This window comes from Cloeon dipterum, chromosome 2 (assembly GCF_949628265.1).
Source record: "Cloeon dipterum chromosome 2, ieCloDipt1.1, whole genome shotgun sequence".
NCBI lineage: Eukaryota > Metazoa > Arthropoda > Insecta > Ephemeroptera > Baetidae > Cloeon > Cloeon dipterum.
Genome location: NC_088787.1, coordinates 25,693,716 through 25,710,508, shown reverse-complemented (window position 1 = coordinate 25,710,508; position 16,793 = coordinate 25,693,716). Strand labels below are relative to the sequence as shown.

General features: G+C 40.4%; 4 protein-coding genes across 8 annotated transcripts; 2 read left to right on the top strand and 2 right to left on the bottom strand.

The window, feature by feature from the left end:
* Positions 1-4,426: 4,426 nt before the first annotated feature.
* Positions 4,427-5,260, bottom strand: Trs33 (trafficking protein particle complex subunit Trs33). Its single transcript, XM_065478101.1, has 3 exons — positions 5,013-5,260; positions 4,738-4,939; positions 4,427-4,672 (listed from the first exon to the last, which is right to left on the bottom strand). Exons 1-3 carry the CDS (start codon positions 5,144-5,146, stop codon positions 4,547-4,549), a joined length of 462 nt encoding a protein of 153 aa, XP_065334173.1. The 5' UTR covers positions 5,147-5,260; the 3' UTR covers positions 4,427-4,546.
* Positions 5,261-5,643: 383 nt separating this feature from the next.
* ND-B15 (NADH dehydrogenase (ubiquinone) B15 subunit) lies at positions 5,644-6,352 on the top strand. Its single transcript, XM_065481017.1, has 3 exons — positions 5,644-5,896; positions 5,978-6,121; positions 6,182-6,352. Exons 1-3 carry the CDS (start codon positions 5,756-5,758, stop codon positions 6,248-6,250), a joined length of 354 nt encoding a protein of 117 aa, XP_065337089.1. The 5' UTR covers positions 5,644-5,755; the 3' UTR covers positions 6,251-6,352.
* Positions 6,343-8,843, bottom strand: Catsup (Catecholamines up). Its single transcript, XM_065481016.1, has 5 exons — positions 8,143-8,843; positions 7,710-8,088; positions 7,053-7,255; positions 6,821-6,896; positions 6,343-6,760 (listed from the first exon to the last, which is right to left on the bottom strand). Exons 1-5 carry the CDS (start codon positions 8,734-8,736, stop codon positions 6,585-6,587), a joined length of 1,428 nt encoding a protein of 475 aa, XP_065337088.1. The 5' UTR covers positions 8,737-8,843; the 3' UTR covers positions 6,343-6,584.
* Positions 8,844-9,128: 285 nt separating this feature from the next.
* LOC135937772 ((E3-independent) E2 ubiquitin-conjugating enzyme UBE2O) lies at positions 9,129-16,765 on the top strand. 5 transcript variants are annotated; one of them, XM_065481008.1, is made up of 19 exons: positions 9,129-9,261; positions 9,650-9,940; positions 10,091-10,264; positions 10,536-10,694; positions 10,751-11,022; positions 11,478-11,842; positions 12,208-12,252; positions 12,325-12,694; positions 12,991-13,153; positions 13,322-13,482; positions 13,543-13,710; positions 13,917-14,214; positions 14,781-15,096; positions 15,154-15,317; positions 15,450-15,711; positions 15,770-15,837; positions 15,961-16,094; positions 16,147-16,253; positions 16,393-16,765. In XM_065481008.1, the coding sequence occupies exons 2-19, from the start codon at positions 9,707-9,709 to the stop codon at positions 16,533-16,535; spliced, it is 3,603 nt and encodes a 1,200-aa protein (XP_065337080.1). In that variant the 5' UTR covers positions 9,129-9,261; positions 9,650-9,706; the 3' UTR covers positions 16,536-16,765. The 5 variants fall into 5 exon arrangements, with proteins under 5 accessions (XP_065337080.1, XP_065337078.1, XP_065337081.1 ...); XM_065481006.1 differs by having other exon boundaries at positions 12,958-13,153; XM_065481007.1 differs by lacking the exon at positions 9,129-9,261 and adding an exon at positions 9,353-9,582 and having other exon boundaries at positions 12,958-13,153.
* Positions 16,766-16,793: the final 28 nt, after the last annotated feature.

The following is a 16,793-nucleotide window of genomic DNA, read 5'->3' as shown; positions in this document are numbered from 1 at the left end:
TTAAAAATTTACCGGAAATGAGAGACCAACAGCCAAATTATTCCCAGCAGCAACATCTTAAAAATAATTTTACTACATAGCTTCTCTTCCAAAATTTCCTTGCGGGTTAAATTGAAATTTCAATATCATTTTAAAACGAATTATCTTAATTGTAAAGGTTTTGAAATGGACAGCATGCAGCGCTATATTGCGGCCCCTTAAACTCCAAGACAAGGCAGTATAAATATATAATATATAACCTTTAACAAAACATCAATTTAACTATATAGTCAAAAAGACTGCGTTATATCCGTTTCTAATATATATTTTGGGTGAAAAATGGCAAACTAATCTTTCTTAATTGTATACTTCCGAAGGTGGAAAAAAATAAATGCATCATATTAATTAAGTCATGTGAAGAAATTAGAAAACCACCTTAATTCTCACAAACAGCAAATTTTTTATGATTTTAAATTTAACAACCTCCAGTAAATAAACAACTAATTTCGTAAATAACAAATCATCTTTCTGACCTATCAATATCACACTACTTTAACTATTTAATATCAAAAGTAGAACTTAATTGTTCGGCATTGTGGAGAACGGTGTGAAGCAAAAACGATTAATAATAGCCTGTGCTCGAGTATGTTTTATAATATTTAGCGTGGGTGCAGGATGCTTAAGAGACGAATGGGTTATTTATGCAGAGCGCGCGTAAATTTGTACACAAACATAATTGGCTGCGAATGAGGAGTGCCGGCATTAGAATCATTAGTCTTCAGGAAGGGAAAATTAACTCCATTAGCATCCGAAAACTCACATGTTCGCGGTAAATCCTCGGAATTAATTTGCTCGTGCAGCCGACTTTATTTATTGATGTTGACACACTGGTGCTGCCGCTTTTAAGATGAGAAATAAAGGGCTGCCGTTGCCTCTGCGCGGCTCTTAAAGAGAATCTCGGAGGCAGATGAAGAGGGCAGGAAATTTATCTAGAGTGGTCGCTCTCTCTCTCGCGCGCGCTCTCGGCAGACAGCCAAAATTATTTGTACAACACGCCCATGCTACATTACTGCGGCGGCAGGCGAACATGCGTTCTCGTGTAACAAAATATATGGCTTGATGAGCTCGCAGGCAAGCGTACACATTAGTATGTGTGCTGACGTGTATATTTTAATATATGAGCGTGCGCGTTTTATGTGACAGAGAGCAGCGGCAGCCGCGCTGGGAATTCGTCCGCCGAGCTGTCTTTGAGTCGCGCCCGCCACGTAAATTTCCTCCGAGCCGACACAAAAAGGCCTCTTCTCTTCCCTCTCGTATAGCTGCCCGCCGATAAATTATCGCCGAAAATTAACATGCGAACGCATTAATAGCGCCCGCGCGGGTTAAACTTGTTTGTGCAAGCCTAAATATGCGACATTTGTAAAATGGTTGTGCGCGATGACGTATGAAAGGCACATAATTTCTCAATCTAGTAATTTGTCAACAAAATACATTTAAAAGTAAAGGGGAGAATTTGAAGACTTTTTATGAACTGTATAATATTATGTATTATATTATACAACCGTGTATTTGAATTAAAGTTGCTAATATTATTTATTGGTGCCTCAACATCTTTTAAAATCCAAGATATCCAAAGTTTAGAGATAGCAAACTTATTTTGCTTTAAAAACTAAAATGTTTAATGTAATCGATTTTACTTGGCGGAATTAAAAATAAATCTGTTTCATGATTCTCAGAATCAAATTTTCTGCTTGGCACGCACCTTTCCTAATATAACAGTGTGATATTTTATTACTATATTTAAAAGTTTGAAATTTAGACGATCAACTATTTTTTCTGGGCTTCCAATCGTCAAGAGACCAATGAGCACGAATATTATTTCATTGAGCTATTTGAAGCATTTAAAATCGTCTAAATAAACTTCCAAAACCACATCTTATAAAGCGTCTTGTTTAAACGGAAAAAGTACAACAATATATCTATAGCACCAGTTTTTTTACTTACCAAAATATCTTGCCAAAAGTTATATATTCTCTGGGTAAATATCACCTTTTTAAAAAATCACACGCTTTGAGCCCCTGTAAAATAAGCAATTTTAGGAATATGGGACCAGCAATAATTTAGGGTGCTATATATACGCGTGCATATTACTTCTAAGCCCTCTAGCAAATGTCTTCCAAATCTGAGCACCCATGCCAAAAGGGTGTTGACTATATTATGGATGGTAGGCACAGGATACGAAATCGACCTGGATCCTACTGTCCCTTTGCTACTGTTCGCAAATTGCGAGTAACTATAGGATACAAGTTGATTTCGTATCAATATGTGAATATGTGTCTATACCATCCATTGCGTCGAGTACGTTTATTTCAAACAATTACTAATCGAAATCAGTAATAAGTAATAATTGTACAATGTCCATGGTGATTTGTACCTAAATTTATACTCCAGATTGCTTCAAAACAAGCAAACAATACTCACGAGATGAATTGAAAAAAGAAGAGTTTTGCGGTGGTGACGCAGGACCATTCTTTACAAAATGCGAGATGGAGATGGGCCGTATTCCCGCGGCACGAACGATATGCGAATATGATCACATTTCATTGGAATATTAATGGTCGAAAATTCCAACAATAACAAATAAAGCGCCTAGCTGAAAACTGAAGGTATTAAAATTGCTTGCGATGCTCAAATTTTAATGCTTTCAAAACACAGAGGGCGATTGTTTGTTTTCTTTGCAAGAGGATAATGATGGTGATTTGGCTTTCTCGCGAGCTGCTTTTGCTCTTATTTCGCCGCCTTCTCAAAGACGAGAGTTGCACGCTTTCAACAAGACGTGATGAGGTCACTGAGAAAGTGACATAAAACACAAGGCAGCCAGCGAAACTCACTTTGTTGAATGGCTGCGCGCGGCGGGCATTTGTTTTCTGTTCCCAGGCCATTTATCATGAGGCGTCCTTCGCTACACCGGCGACGAACGTGCTTCAATTTGTGCTCAGCGCTTTTCAAAACACAGAACGCCTCACATAACACACATAAACTCGCGCACGCAAACATCAACCACAATTCATTTGTTTTCCTGCTGCTGTGCCTGCGTTTTCAAAGCAATCATTGCAATTTGCCTTCTTGTTGCTTGTACGGTCGTTGAGTTTGCAAAACAAATTCCAAACTGTGTAATGTGCAGCTTGAGTGGCTAAATATATTAACTAACCAAAATTTCTTTACTTTGTATAATGTATTTAAACAGTGCGACTTCAAATTATACATATATGCGTTTACTTTTCTTCACGGAAATTATCCAGGGTTTCAAATTTTCCCCACCCGGTTTTTCAGTTTTAACCACGCTAAAAAAAACAATATTTCCTGTATCAAAAATAAAAAAAATGCAGGAAAATAAAAAAATGCGTTTTTTGCAGTTGTTTTTAACGCTAATAAGGTAGTGCTGCAATTTTTTCGCATTGAAAAATTGGCGAGCCCTGGTGTATGGGGATTAAATTTCTTCGTATCTTAAAAAAAATCGGTGAGTAGCAAATCCGAAAAAAACCAGTAAAACCCATATTACACCCCCCCCCCCCCAATAAAACCCAGGTGGGTCGGGCAAAATGTAAAAAACTCTGGTTTTTCGGAACCCTGAAATTTTCGCACAAGGGGCACAAGGCAATTATTTTATATGTGTCATTTTTTAACCTCTGCTCAGCACATCCCTTGGGCTACGAGCTCAGCGGGGTCCCAATAACACCCATGAGAGGATAATCTAGGGGCCCGAGTTGCCGCACAGGAGCATGGGCCCAATGTGCCCATTTTTTCGCCTCCCCGCATCGAGGTCTTTGATTGAAACGTCCCTAAAGCCGCTGGAAAGGTGCGAAAATAAGCAAGTTGCAAGTCGCCGCCAGTGCGCCTCCTGCCCGTTGAGCTCTTTCAGTATGTTGAGACACTTAACTAACCACCTTGTGCCATCTCTGACATTAGGCAACTAGTATTAGATCACCGAACGGCTCAAATATCTTCCGTTGCTTTGACAGTTTTGACACTCCTGAGAATGCCTTAACAATGCGAGGCAACCCAACATTAGGTTTTAAGTTTTTATATTCTCATTATGCTGCTTAATAAAATTTGTATTTTTTACTCAACCAATGTAGAAATGAAGTTTAATTTAGCAATTTTGTGTAGCTTTAGTCTGTATTAATTTTTTGCTGATTAGTTAGACCTGTCATAATCGTGATTTCAGCAATGAAACATTTATTTTGATATATTAAAACGAGCCTTAAAGCCTGATAATGGAACACCATGAAAATTCCTTAATTTTAATATTCAATGATCTTTCAATATTTCAAATCTATGATAAATCGATCAGTTCATTCAAACTCTTTGTTTGTCAACAAATTACTTTTAACAGTGTAATTATACATATAGATAAAAAAATCAGTTTAAATCAAAGCAGATCATCTTATTTGTATTTAAAGGAATTCATTTAACACAAATTATAGTACAAAATCTTAAATTTTAACACATTTTTAAAGTCATATCAAGTCACTATATAATATGGTCTTAACAGTCGTAAATATTATCAAAGTCGGTTCACTTGAATATGGAATTTCACTGAAGGCATGTTCTGAACTTCAGCATTCACGACACAGTGCACGCCCAAGTTCGCGAGTGAGCCACGGACTAGACCGCACGTAAAGGTGTAATACTGGAACACATTGATTATGATCAATATACATGACCGATATTTACTGATAAGAATCCGCGTCTTACCAAAGGCGCCACTTGCAGGTGCTCCTTGCCGATTGCAATTTTGTTGAGACATCTGAACATGTTGTCCTGCAGGACGTACAGTCCTTGATTATTGGTTCGCAAATTATCGATCTGTTTTCCATAAACTGCCATCCAGAAATCAGTGCAGATGAATTTGACGATTTCCAATTCATCTTTGAATTTAGGCCAATCTCTCGTTAGCCTGGACAGGAAAAAGAATCCCAAAATAACATATTAACCACTAAAACTTCACGTTGGCATAGTTTTAAGTTTACCTTTCGATAATTTTGTAGCCACAAGTAAACCCAATCGTGTCCAAAGAAGACAGGTCAGTATCTTTAGTCTGTCGCTCCTCAACATATTTTACAATTTGCGCGTGTAGCAGCTCGAAAAATACTGGATCTGCCATTTTGACTGTTTAAATAGATAGTCAGCAGATTTTGAAACGGAAAGCTAATGCAGATTTGCAGAAAATCAAGTTAGCCTCTTTGATCAGTTTTTAACTGTGTTTGTGTTGTTGTTGAACGTTGAACAGCTGTGTCAGCCGTGTCAGGGGTGTAGGAATCGGAGATTGAAGCATCAAGCGTATAACTTTTATCATTCAATGTAAAATTCGATTTTTCAGTCTAATATTTAATGTAAAAATCATAAACCTTTTTACAAATATGTTCTTATTTTTATTAGTTAAATTAAACTTAAAAAAATCGGTTTTGTATGTATAGCTTTGTTTTAAATACTCTTCACGATTTGTAAATGAATGGTCAATTAAATAAGCATCGAACATTGAAACTCCATCTATTGACATTTAATGACACTAAATAAGCTCCTAGACTGACTTCCACAGTCCACGTTTTCTTTTCGCCATCTACCGAAAGAAAATTATTGTACCAAACGCATGCGCTCCTGTCTTCTCTGCAAGCAGCTGGTTTCGGAAAGCGGAAAGACGATCCAGATCCAAAACAACGTCTTCGATTTCCAACTTATAGCCCTTACAGCCTAAATTTTGTCCGTTCCAGCCATGGCGGACATCCCGGACCTTTCAGCCAAGGAAATGGCTTTGCTGAAGCAGAAAATTCAGCGCACGGCTGAACTGAAGCAGCAGTACCTCAAGCAAGTCCATAACCCTTACAGACATGCATCTGGGGAAGGAGGCTTCGTTGTAAGTTATCAAGTCTTAATGATTGTTGATCTTTAAGCACAGGATAGATGCGGATGATTTTAAAAAAACCTTTCTTCCTAGTTCGATCCTGCCGTAGCCAGGTACCAGGCGCTGAGAGCTGGAGGCTATGAGCGTTTCAAGCCGACATGGAGAAACGGCCTGGGCGCTTTTGGTGTTGTCATCTTCCCCATGCTAGTTTATGGCTATTTCCTCCACAAAGAAAGGGTAATTCATAATATATTCAAATAATGAATTGCATGTGAGTAATTGCAATTTTGTCTCTAGTCCGAGAAGGAGCATCGATTCAGAACTGGCCAGGTTTCCTACAGGGACAGGTTGTTCAAGTTTGTCTAAAGAATCCACGTTGAGAAGTAGTGATAATTTCATTAATTAAAAATTCAGCTGTTGATTTTCTCGCAAGTTATTGTAAATAATAAAAAATTGAACATGGGAAAATGCAGCAATTTTAATCACAACGTAACAAAGCCTCATCGAAAATTTAACCTTACACGATTTATTTTTAAATATATCTTTCAGTAAAATATATGGAAATCTGCTATACTCTGGACTTGTAGTTAGAAAGCAACTAATTAAATATTAGTTTTGAACTGCAGTCACATAAATAAATGGCTGAGACTTGTTCGCTGGTGCGGTGAAACGTCACAACCGCCAAACGCGAGCGTTTCTATCACTCATAATCCGCAATGAGAACCATCATGTAGACTCCCACCAGGAGGGCAATGATCTCCTTCACCGATTGTCCGAAGCGTGTGTTCACCAGCAGCTCCGGGATCACAGACACGGTGGCGATGTAGATAAAGCCGCCGGCGGTAAAGGGCAGAATCCAGTTGGTGGCCGCTCCACCTGATGAACAAATTTAGCTTTCAATCAGCTACGTTCAGCACAATGAGTGTCCGTTATTACCTATTCCGTCGGCAAGCAGGGAGACCAATGTGCCAGTCAGAGCTCCAACAGCGGTGGACAGTTGCAGAAAGATTGCCTATTGAAAAATTGTGGCAAAATATTTTAATTTCCTTTATGTTGTTTCATAAAAAAACATGGCAGAATTAAAGGATGTTTTGATCTGTAGTGATTGCATGAATTTAGTTTTTGCTTTAAAATAAATGGTACTTTTTGCATAAAAAAGTCTCTTTACCTTCTTCCGGCTGCACCCTGATTGGATGAGGATGGCAAAGTCTCCAATTTCATGTGGCACTTCGTGTAACAGAATGGTTGCTGTGGTGACAGCTCCGATGCTCCGGCCAGCCAGAAAAGAGGCACCGATAGCTAGTCCATCCGTGAAGTTGTGCGTGAAATCAGCGGCAAGGTTCAAATATCCAGCTACTTTGATATCATCAGCTGAAACAAGGTTTTTAAGGTTGCTATCAGAATTTTAACAGGCTGTAAACAAATTTAGTTTGTAATGTTTTTCATCCAGACTAACAAAATATTAAATAGTTACAGTCAAACTTAAACATGCTAAGCAAATATTTGGGAGGATTTCAATGGCAATGCTTTTGCAAGTAACTGTCTGTGTCTTAGAGTTCGGAATTTACCAGAATTTTATATTTTTACCATAACAGGTGGTATTTAAAAGCGGTAATTACCGACATTTACCATTTTTTTTTGCTGTGGGGCAAACTTTCAACTACTACTTATTGTACTACCATAAAAATGTCACTTTTCTGGTAAATACCAATATAGCTGGTAAAAACTTTGTTTTTTAACGTTAAATATCATGCTGGTAAATACCACTTGGTAAATATTTGGACAGTGTCTTCTTTTAAAAATAATTTGACAGATTTGTTCTAACCAGGTTTATCTTCTTTCTTCTCCTTTTTGCCAGCCTTTTTCTTCTTTTTGTCAGCGCTATCCTTCTTCTCAGACTCGTCGTCAGACTCCTTCTCCTTCTTTTCAGGCTGTTTCGGCCCATGCGAGTGGCCGTGGTCGTCGCCGTCCTTTAGAAGGCGGACCAGCTTCTCAACCATCAAAAAGGTGATGATGCCAAAGAGCACCCATAGGCCGACGCTCATGTCATGACCATGAATGTCGCTCTCACCTTCGCCGCCGTGGCTGTGCGAATGTGAGTGACTGGCGGTACCTTCAATCTCGCTCTGCGCCATAAGGGCGTGCGGGATCAGGTGGAGGAAAGCGTCACCCAGCAGGCCGCCGGATGCAAACGCCAGCAAAACCTATGAAAAAATATAAATTAACGACTATGAATGATGGGAGAACAAAATGTGAACTTTTAGCAGCGGCTCTCGCTCCTTGCTATTGTCCAGCGGCACCAGGAAGAGGATGAAGAAGGGCGCCGCGCTGATTAGCACGGTGGCACCGATCGCCTCAAGCCACACCTGTGCGTCCCTGGGCGGCCTAGTACCCTGCTCCTTCTCTTGTGCGTGGTGGCCGTGCGATTGTCCGTGGTCACCGTGAGCATGTTCATGTTCTTGCTCGTGTTCGTGGTGTCCAGCGTCTCCGTGTGAATGGCCGTGGTGGCCTCCAGCGCCGTGCGAATGGCCGTGGTGGCCACCGGCGCCGTGCGAATGGCCATGGTGCTCTTGTTTGATGTTGGCCTCCTTCGAATAGCGAAAGGACGGCGGCTCCAGGTGGTCGTGCCCGTCACAAGGCCTGGCGGACAGCAGCACCAACAGCACAACCGCGACGGCCACAACGATGCGATACATCCACCTGTTTCCGCGGCTCGCCGAATTCCGCTCTAATATCATCTTCAAAGTCCGTTTATCCTTGCCTGCTGATGTTTCCATATCTGCCTGTCTGCCCAATTGTTCACCGGCGTGAGTTTTCCGTGACGGTCCACATAGACAAAAGTGATCACGCATGCACAGTTCTTCAGCTACCAAATGGGATGGGAGGACCGAAGAGCGATTGATAACAGAGTAGAACCACACCGCTCTCTTCTCATCACCGCACGGCTCACTCAATTCCCTAGAGGTAGAGAGCTCTTAAGTTTGTGTTTTGGCTGTCAGACTGCGCTTTCGATGCCAGTTCAGCTATTAGATAGGAAATGTAGGCTAGAAGCTGCTGCTTGGATCATATGCGGCACAAATAAGAACTAGTTTCAAGAGTCCTAAAATATTTTTAGGTAAAGCTTCATTCTTCTGCCACTGCTCCCATATCTGGTGGCTAGTTGACGCGGGAGTTAAGAGAGTAATCTATTCCCATTGGTGGAATCTTTGAATGAACCAATCAGCTGCTCGCCTGGATGGAACGTAGATTGTGCCGTAAGCTCCGCATCGTGTCTGCTTCGCCTCTCAGCGCACCACCCCACCCGTCAGCAGAGCGAGCTGAATTGGCAAGCTGCAGGCTGTTGGCCGTGGAAGTCTTTTTGGTTACATGATTTCTTGGTAGGTATTTGGCCACTTTTAATAGGGACATAGGAGTGCACTGGCGTAATTTGTTTTCTTAGTGCAACTGATATATTTGAGCAATTGCTCGAACGTTTCCTAGGCAGTGTGAGGGGTTTTAAAGTGACAATCGGCTTATAAAACCATTGCCGAATTTTTTACGTCCCGCTGATGCGTATCGATTGACCAAAAACATTTTACACAAATGCATCAAAATCTAATCTGTTAATTTTCATCAAAGTCTAATCCGATGCTAGAACATTCTGGTAATCGATTTCTATCTGTTAGTTGAAGATTCTCTTGAAATCACGAACGAGAAACGCAAGTCCCAAATTTGGCCAACTGTGCAATATTTTATTCCACGTCCCTCATTTCTCTGCATGTACAGAAATTTGCTGGGTCGACGAATTTGTAAAGCTGGCGGAGTTGATTGACAAGGTCAAGAATGGCTACTTCGTCCGAGAGCCAGCTGACGGAGGACGTGTTCAACGAGGACGTCGTCTACCGCTACAACAAGAAGGGCAACATCCAGTATGGCCTGGTGCTGGAAAACTCGGAGATGTACAGCAGCGACGATGACAACTCGGACAGCGACAACGGCGGACCGCGTCTCAAGACTGGCTTCGTGCGCGTCGCATGGCACCCCAAGGGCTCCGAAGAGGTCATCCAGCAAAAGAGGGTGCGTGCCAACCAATATTATTCGATTGATTTTCGCTAGAGATATTTTATTCATGGGCGCTTGTCCTGTCAGCGTCTGGGAAGGCTTTTGTCGTCGCGAGTTTTAGTTGAAAGCATATAATCATTACAATTTCGATTTTTTTTTCCGAAGGTTGGTCTGGCTGACCGATCGCTAATGCCTGGTGACGTTGTGCAAAAGATGGTTAGGAGCAAGGGTAGCCAACGAGGCTACTGCAGAACCATCGACATGAACGCCAGTGTGCAGATCATCGGCACCAACATGGTGATTACCAGTGTCAAGAGCTCCAAACTCGTGCCTCTTGAGGTAAGCTGTAACAATCTCTTTTTTTATCTGCCAAAGAGCACGGCTCATGAAGTTGATCTCTTCAATACTAGAGAGTATACTTTCATTTTAACGTTAAGCAGTTAATTTCACACTTAAATTACATTTTCTCACAATAGTTAACCAAAATAATAAACAATTGTTTCAAATATTATATAGTCTATTCAGAACAAATTATTTTAGCTCTATGACAATGTTTTTCTTCTAACTTTAATTTGAAGCTTAATCGTCAAATAAAATAAATTTCTTTCAGGAATATTCCCCTGACATCTTGGTGTGCCTTGACTCGTGGATCGGTGCAATCAGACAGGTAAACATGAGTCTGCATCTCAAATTCTCTGACGGCTCCAAATGCGTCGTCAGCAATCTTGAGAACTGCAGCTTCGAAGACGCAGATGAAAAATCACGCAGGGTAATAAAATCCAACAAAGGTTTTATCTCATTCAGCAGCGAACGCTTTTTTTGCAGGACGGTGAGTTTTACCACGCAGACTATTACCCTGGGCAAATGCTGGTCAGTCCGCTAATATCGCTTTCTAAGGCCAACTGGCTCAACATTAGCAAAGAGCTAAAAGCAAGTCTACGCAACGCTGTGCCCGGGAAAACTGCCAATGTCTGCGTGGAAAAAGTACAAGTGGATTCTCTCAATGTGCACTGGCAATGTAAGGCGTACTCAAAGGCTAGCGAGTCAGGTGAAAAGGAGCAGCCAACGCACCTAGTTGAAGGCGATCAACTTAAAAGGTAAAATTTATTTCTTATTAAATAGAAATTTGATTAAGAAAGAATTATTGGATTTCCACGTAACAATTGGAAAGGACATATTTATTTATTTAAACCAACGACTCAACAAAAATCAACTCTTATGTCAGACTTCTTAATTTGCTAGACAGAGAGAGTAAAAAAAAAAATTTAAATTAATTTTTTTTAATTTTTAATTTTTTTTTAATTTAAAATTTTCATAAGCAGCCTTAATATAGGGGGATAGTGTTGATTGTTTATTTATTTATTTATAGTGTGTATTGACCAAGCAGGAAAAAATAAGTTAATATTTAACGTTTCAAATATATACTTTAAGAGTACCATAATAATCAAATTACCTAAAATATCGGAAAATTGAACTACAGATACTGACCCAAGAATGCCATAAATTAAAAATAAAAGATTTAATCACTCTACCAATTTTTAATTATTAACAGGTTGAAGATGATAAACATTTTCGAGCCATGCTCCCTTCAAATTGGCGACCGCAATTATTACACTATCGAGTCAGGAGACGTGATCGTTACCAAAGACAACTGGCGCCGTTCGCAGAAGGAGATTTTTCCCGCGGTTTTCAAAGGCAAGAGCAAGGTGTTCGTGAAGAAAAAGAAAGAGGAAGATAGCACTCTGGCACCGCCTCCTCAAAGCAGTTCAACCAATTCGTCGCCGACTCACTCAACCCATTCGAACCCTGCATTCCACCAAGTGCGCAAAGCCGATGCCGACGACTGGGATACTGATGAGACAGGCAGCTTCTCAGACACGGCTTCTCTCAGCAGCAACTGCAGCAACTCGTCTCAAGGTAAAGAGACTTAAACAAATTAAAAATTAGCTTTTTACTACCATTTCTGAGGGACTGCACTAAAATACATTAATATAAATTTACACCAGTGCAGTGGATTGTTATCAATTGATTTTCATACCAAATCGCGTATTACAAACTAAATTTTTAGCTCAAATTATCATTAACTGAAGTTTACTAAAATTAAAAATATTGCTAGTTGGCAGAAATTCTCAGTGACAAGGCAGAATAAACAAGAATATATATTATATCAACTCATTTTACTACTTCAAATAACTTTGTTCAAACTAATCCCATGCCTATTGATATTATCATCCATGTAACTACAAATATCAACCAATAATAAACCGATTTTGCGATCCCAGGTCCTGCTGTACAAGAAGGTTATAAAACGCTCCCCTTATTAGACAGTATGTTTATTATTCATATTAATTACCATACATATTTAGTAGTTAAAATGACGTGAAACTTGTTTCCATTAGGCAAGAAAAAGAAGGGCCCTGCGTTGATGACGCGAGTACTGAAGACGAAAAAGCTACGCAGAGCCAGGAAAAACCAAGAAAAGATTTTCAACATGGGCCCTGGAGATCGTGTTGTGGTGGAGACGCTGTCCACGAGCTCGCTGGCCGATGTCGTGTGGCAGGACGGACAGATCGAGCGGCGCATCCCATCGACGCAACTTTATCCAATCCACCATCTCGATGATAAAGAGTTCTTCCCAGGAGACTTCGTTGTCGAAAATAAGGAAGACGCTTTCATGCAAGTCTACGGCGTCGTCCAGAGTGTTGATCACGCTGGCCGCACCTCCAAGGTCAAGTGGTTCAAGACCTATTCCTCCAGCGACAACCCTATGTAAGGAAAATTAAGTGTATATTTAAATTGTTGCTTTTATCAAAGCTGGTAGTGTTTAAAATTTTTTGTAAATTGCACAATTTTAGAGTGTAATTTGGTCCAACCAAGAACTACCTTCTCCAAATTCTCCATTCTTGAATACCTTAATTAATGTTTTAAGCCTTATCATAATTTGTTTTTCCCTCAATAAATCTGAAATAATTCATTTATTGTCAGAAGCTATAGACACAATTAAGGAAACTAGTAGGAATTAATATAAGCAGGTTGCTCATGTTGTACGGGCCATCTGGTTTTAGGCCATCTCTGCTGGATGAGAGCGAGGTGAGCGTGTACGACCTGAAAGATCACCCTGACTTTCAGTACCGACCAGGCACTGTGGTAATCAGAGTGGCCAACTTTGAGGGTGAGGATGCCTCTTGCACTGCTGGACAGGTGCTGGACAACTATCCAGAAGGAAAGGTTAGTTTAATGTGACAATGTTTCCATAAATCTAAAAAATGCTCATCGCAACAAAACATCATTTAAATAAATGCTGTTCTTGTAGGAAATCAAATTTCAAGCTTATCTTTTTTCCTTTTGTTTACCCATTAATGATAAATCTAACGCAATGTGTGCTTTGGTGAACAGGTGCAAGTGTGGTGGGTGGACGAGCATGTGTCCATGTGCTGGCCGCAGGACCTGTACCGAGTGGGTGAGTACGACAGCGACGACGGCGAACTGTGGGACACGGCCGCTAGTGACGCCTCTTGGGAGACTGAATCTGAAGACTGCCACATCGCAGATGATAGGTGCGTCTCATTCAGTGCTGCCACTGAGCGTGACAACTGACTTTGTGAGCCCTTTTTTAGTTGTTCCAATGAAGGGATCGACGAGGAATCGCTGAAACCTAAGTTGGACGCTAGTATCGAGAAGGCAAGGATCGCGATGTCAAGACTGGAGGAGATCTTCACTCACAACCCCAACCTGCAGACGAGTGGCGTCATGAAGCAACTGCTAGATATTTACAAGGACTGCCGGTTAGTTACTAATTCCATTATCTATTCTAGTGCATTTTATAAGCATGGGTATTAAAGACCAAGATGCTCTTTTAAATCATGAGAAGTCTTTTTTTTATCCAATTTTAGCCATTTTTTGAAATTAAAATTAGTAGAACAATATTTGAAATTGTGTTCAATGCCCAACATATTTAAAATATATATATTTTTAACTGTTTTGTTTTCAGATATCTAGATAAACTGATGTGCACGTCTTTTTTCCACGAGAGCCACTTCCAGGGCTTGTTGGAGCGGGTGCGTGAACGCGGCCGAAGCAATCTGGCGCAGCGGATGGCCGACCAGGTGACCCGACTCTTCTGCTCAGGCGAGAGCGTCGACCAGACAACGCTCTCAAGCGACAGCACGCGTGCTTCAGACGATTCAGGATGTATGTCCACCAGCAAGGAGGCCGGAAACAGTAGTCCCAGCGACTCGCTTACATCAGAAGAGTTTCTTGTGTGCGATCCCAATCTCCACAAACGACAGGTAAGGATATTAACCATTTTTTTTAAATTCTTACCTTTAATTTATTAAGCGTGTGAATTGTAGAAGTTTGAAAATTAACCATAAAATGAGTGAAAAATATATAAATTTAATTTTTAAAGTGTAAAATTGGAAAATAAAATCTATCCAAATAAAATTTCTGTGCTTACTGTACAATCTTAGAAAAATTATCATTCCACCCAGAGTTTTTATTTTTCTAATGAATATCTTAACTATACTACCTGTCTGGTCTATATTCCAGAAATTTCTTTGCGGGTAAAATTGGAATTTTAACATAGAAATTTAAAGAGGTAGAAATCCTTAAAATTGTTGTGGATTTAAAAAGCTAATTAAATTACACAATCATTTTTGTGATTAACTTTTAATTTTTGTCGTGTCTTAAAAGCAACAAAGAGCATTTGTCATATAAGGAAAACACTTAAGATACAATCTTGAGGAAATAATCAATTTTCCTTTTTCCTGAATTAAATACTGATTTTTTCTCATTAAACAAAACCCTTTAGTGTTACGCAGCATCCTTAAATAAATTTAATGTCAATTATCCTTAGGCTGCAGCTGTGCCTGGCGACGTTTCAGCCACAGTCAGCCAATCTGGGCAGGATGGTAGCGGTAAGAAGACTTCAGAGGACTCAAATACGGTCAACGTGTGTGTCAAACTGTGTAACCTGATAAAGTGCCAGCTGCTGAGTGCTCTCGAGGAAGTGACGGCCAAATATGGCGGCCAGATCTCGCTTAGTCTACCAGACCTGCAGGTTTCGCCACCCTCACCAGCAGAGGCAGCTCAAAATTGCGAAAAAGACACTGAGGTCGAGGAGTCAACGGTGCCAAACGGATGCTGCGAGAAAAAAAGTGTATTCGGGGAAGGTGAGTTCTTACTGCGATGGAGCAATGAGATTGATGCTAATTCTCCTCTGGTTTCAGGATTCTTTGTAGAAGAGTCTTCTCCGAACAACCACAAGTTCAAACTGACCACTTTTCAACCTACCGAGCCCAAAGTATTCTTTCAAACTATCAACAAAGAGCACAATCTACTTAGAACCTCTCTGCCGGATGGTGTCTGTGTAAAAGCCTACGAGGACAGAATGGTATTGATTGGTCTCTTTTTATATGTTAAAATTATCTGAATAATTTTTTTCTTTAAGTCAAGCTCCTAAAATACAACATATTTAAATAGAATAGCATACAAATTTTGTAGCTTAAAATGGATTTATTTCTAGGATCTGTACTCGGTGATGATAAAAGGCCCAGCCAAGACGCCATACGAGGACGGCGTCTTCTTTTTTGACTTCCAGCTGTCGGTGAATTACCCAAAGGCGCCGCCAATTTGCCACTACATCAGCTACTGCAGCGACAGACTCAACCCGAATCTCTACGAAGACGGCAAAGTGTGTGTCAGTTTGCTTGGCACATGGAGCGGAAAAGGCACAGAGGTGTGGACCGCCAATTCGACCCTGCTCCAAGTCATTGTCTCGATCCAAGGTAGAGAAGAGTTGAAATCAATAAGTTTCAGTTTTATCATTGATGTTAAATTTTGCAGGCCTGATTCTAGTCAGTGAACCATACTTTAACGAGGCTGGATACGAAAAGCAAAAAGGCTCACAGCAGGTAAGATATCGCTTGAAATTTCAAATTTTAATCTAAGGAACCATGTTTAAAAAATGTAAATCACCTTTAACGGGGGCAATATGATTTTACTTTCGTATTTTTCATTATTGATTCAAATTTCAGGGAAGAGAAAATTCTCGAATGTACAACGAAATGGTGGTTCTGAAGCAGGTGCAGGCCCTGACCAAAATGTTGCTCCAGCCACCGAGTGTCTTCAAAGAGGAAGTTTTGTACCATTTCAAGCATCAAGCTTATTTGTAAGTGTTGTTCACATACATAATTTTCCCCTAAAGCAAAAATTGTTTACAGCTTGATCGACAGACTGGAAGGGTGGCTCAAGATTTCTGAGATGCACAATGACTCGCACCCGCTTTCGCCAGTTACTCCGACGACTTTCAGGGAAGCTCATGGCGTTTGTGAGTTCAATTTTTGCACTGGGCTGGTGATACTATTTTGATAAAAGCTTCTGCATTTTTTATATGAAAATAATATTTATGAACAGCAATCATAGCTCAGTTAACGCGTGTCAATTTTAAACTGTAATTTTGTTTCCAGTGGCGTCAAGTGCAACCACGCCGCTGCCTGAGTTTCCATTGATCCCTGCTTCAAAGGGCTTCTGCATCACGCTTCGCAAGAGTCTGTCCACCTTCCAGGAAGTGCTCACGTCCGTCGGCATACTCAGGAACGTCGCCAGTTAGTGGCATGCTCATTTTTGTTACGCGTTATTTACTCAGTTAAGTTTATATTTAAATTATGTACCTCCTGTGCGCTAAGCTTTAAGCCAAAACCTAGGCCAAAGTGAATTATAATAATAATAATAATTACCACTGCACATAAGAAGTGTATCGCCTGTTATCGCATTGGTCACTTTGTTTCTGCTGTGTGATTAATAAAGTTGGGCCCCAAAGGCTTATTCAAATGATATAAACTTGAGTGCGTTTTTTCCAGAAAGGAAA

Coding starts and splice junctions, on each gene's coding strand:
- Trs33 (XM_065478101.1), bottom strand. CDS start 5,146: ATGGCAGATCCAGTATTTTTCGAGCTGCTACACGCGCAAATTGTAAAA. Junction 4,940..5,012: donor GGCTACAAAATTATCGAAAG/GTAAACTTAAAA, acceptor TTTCCTGTCCAG/GCTAACGAGAGATTGGCCTA. Junction 4,673..4,737: donor ACCTGCAAGTGGCGCCTTTG/GTAAGACGCGGA, acceptor AATGTGTTCCAG/TATTACACCTTTACGTGCGG.
- ND-B15 (XM_065481017.1), top strand. CDS start 5,756: ATGGCGGACATCCCGGACCTTTCAGCCAAGGAAATGGCTTTGCTGAAG. Junction 5,897..5,977: donor CTGGGGAAGGAGGCTTCGTT/GTAAGTTATCAA, acceptor CTTTCTTCCTAG/TTCGATCCTGCCGTAGCCAG. Junction 6,122..6,181: donor ATTTCCTCCACAAAGAAAGG/GTAATTCATAAT, acceptor TTTTGTCTCTAG/TCCGAGAAGGAGCATCGATT.
- Catsup (XM_065481016.1), bottom strand. CDS start 8,736: ATGCGTGATCACTTTTGTCTATGTGGACCGTCACGGAAAACTCACGCC. Junction 6,897..7,052: donor CAGGGTGCAGCCGGAAGAAG/GTAAAGAGACTT, acceptor ATTTTTCAATAG/GCAATCTTTCTGCAACTGTC. Junction 6,761..6,820: donor CCTGCTTGCCGACGGAATAG/GTAATAACGGAC, acceptor TTTGTTCATCAG/GTGGAGCGGCCACCAACTGG.
- LOC135937772 (XM_065481006.1), top strand. CDS start 9,707: ATGGCTACTTCGTCCGAGAGCCAGCTGACGGAGGACGTGTTCAACGAG. Junction 14,215..14,780: donor CCAATCTCCACAAACGACAG/GTAAGGATATTA, acceptor AATTATCCTTAG/GCTGCAGCTGTGCCTGGCGA. Junction 16,254..16,392: donor CAGGGAAGCTCATGGCGTTT/GTGAGTTCAATT, acceptor TTTTGTTTCCAG/TGGCGTCAAGTGCAACCACG.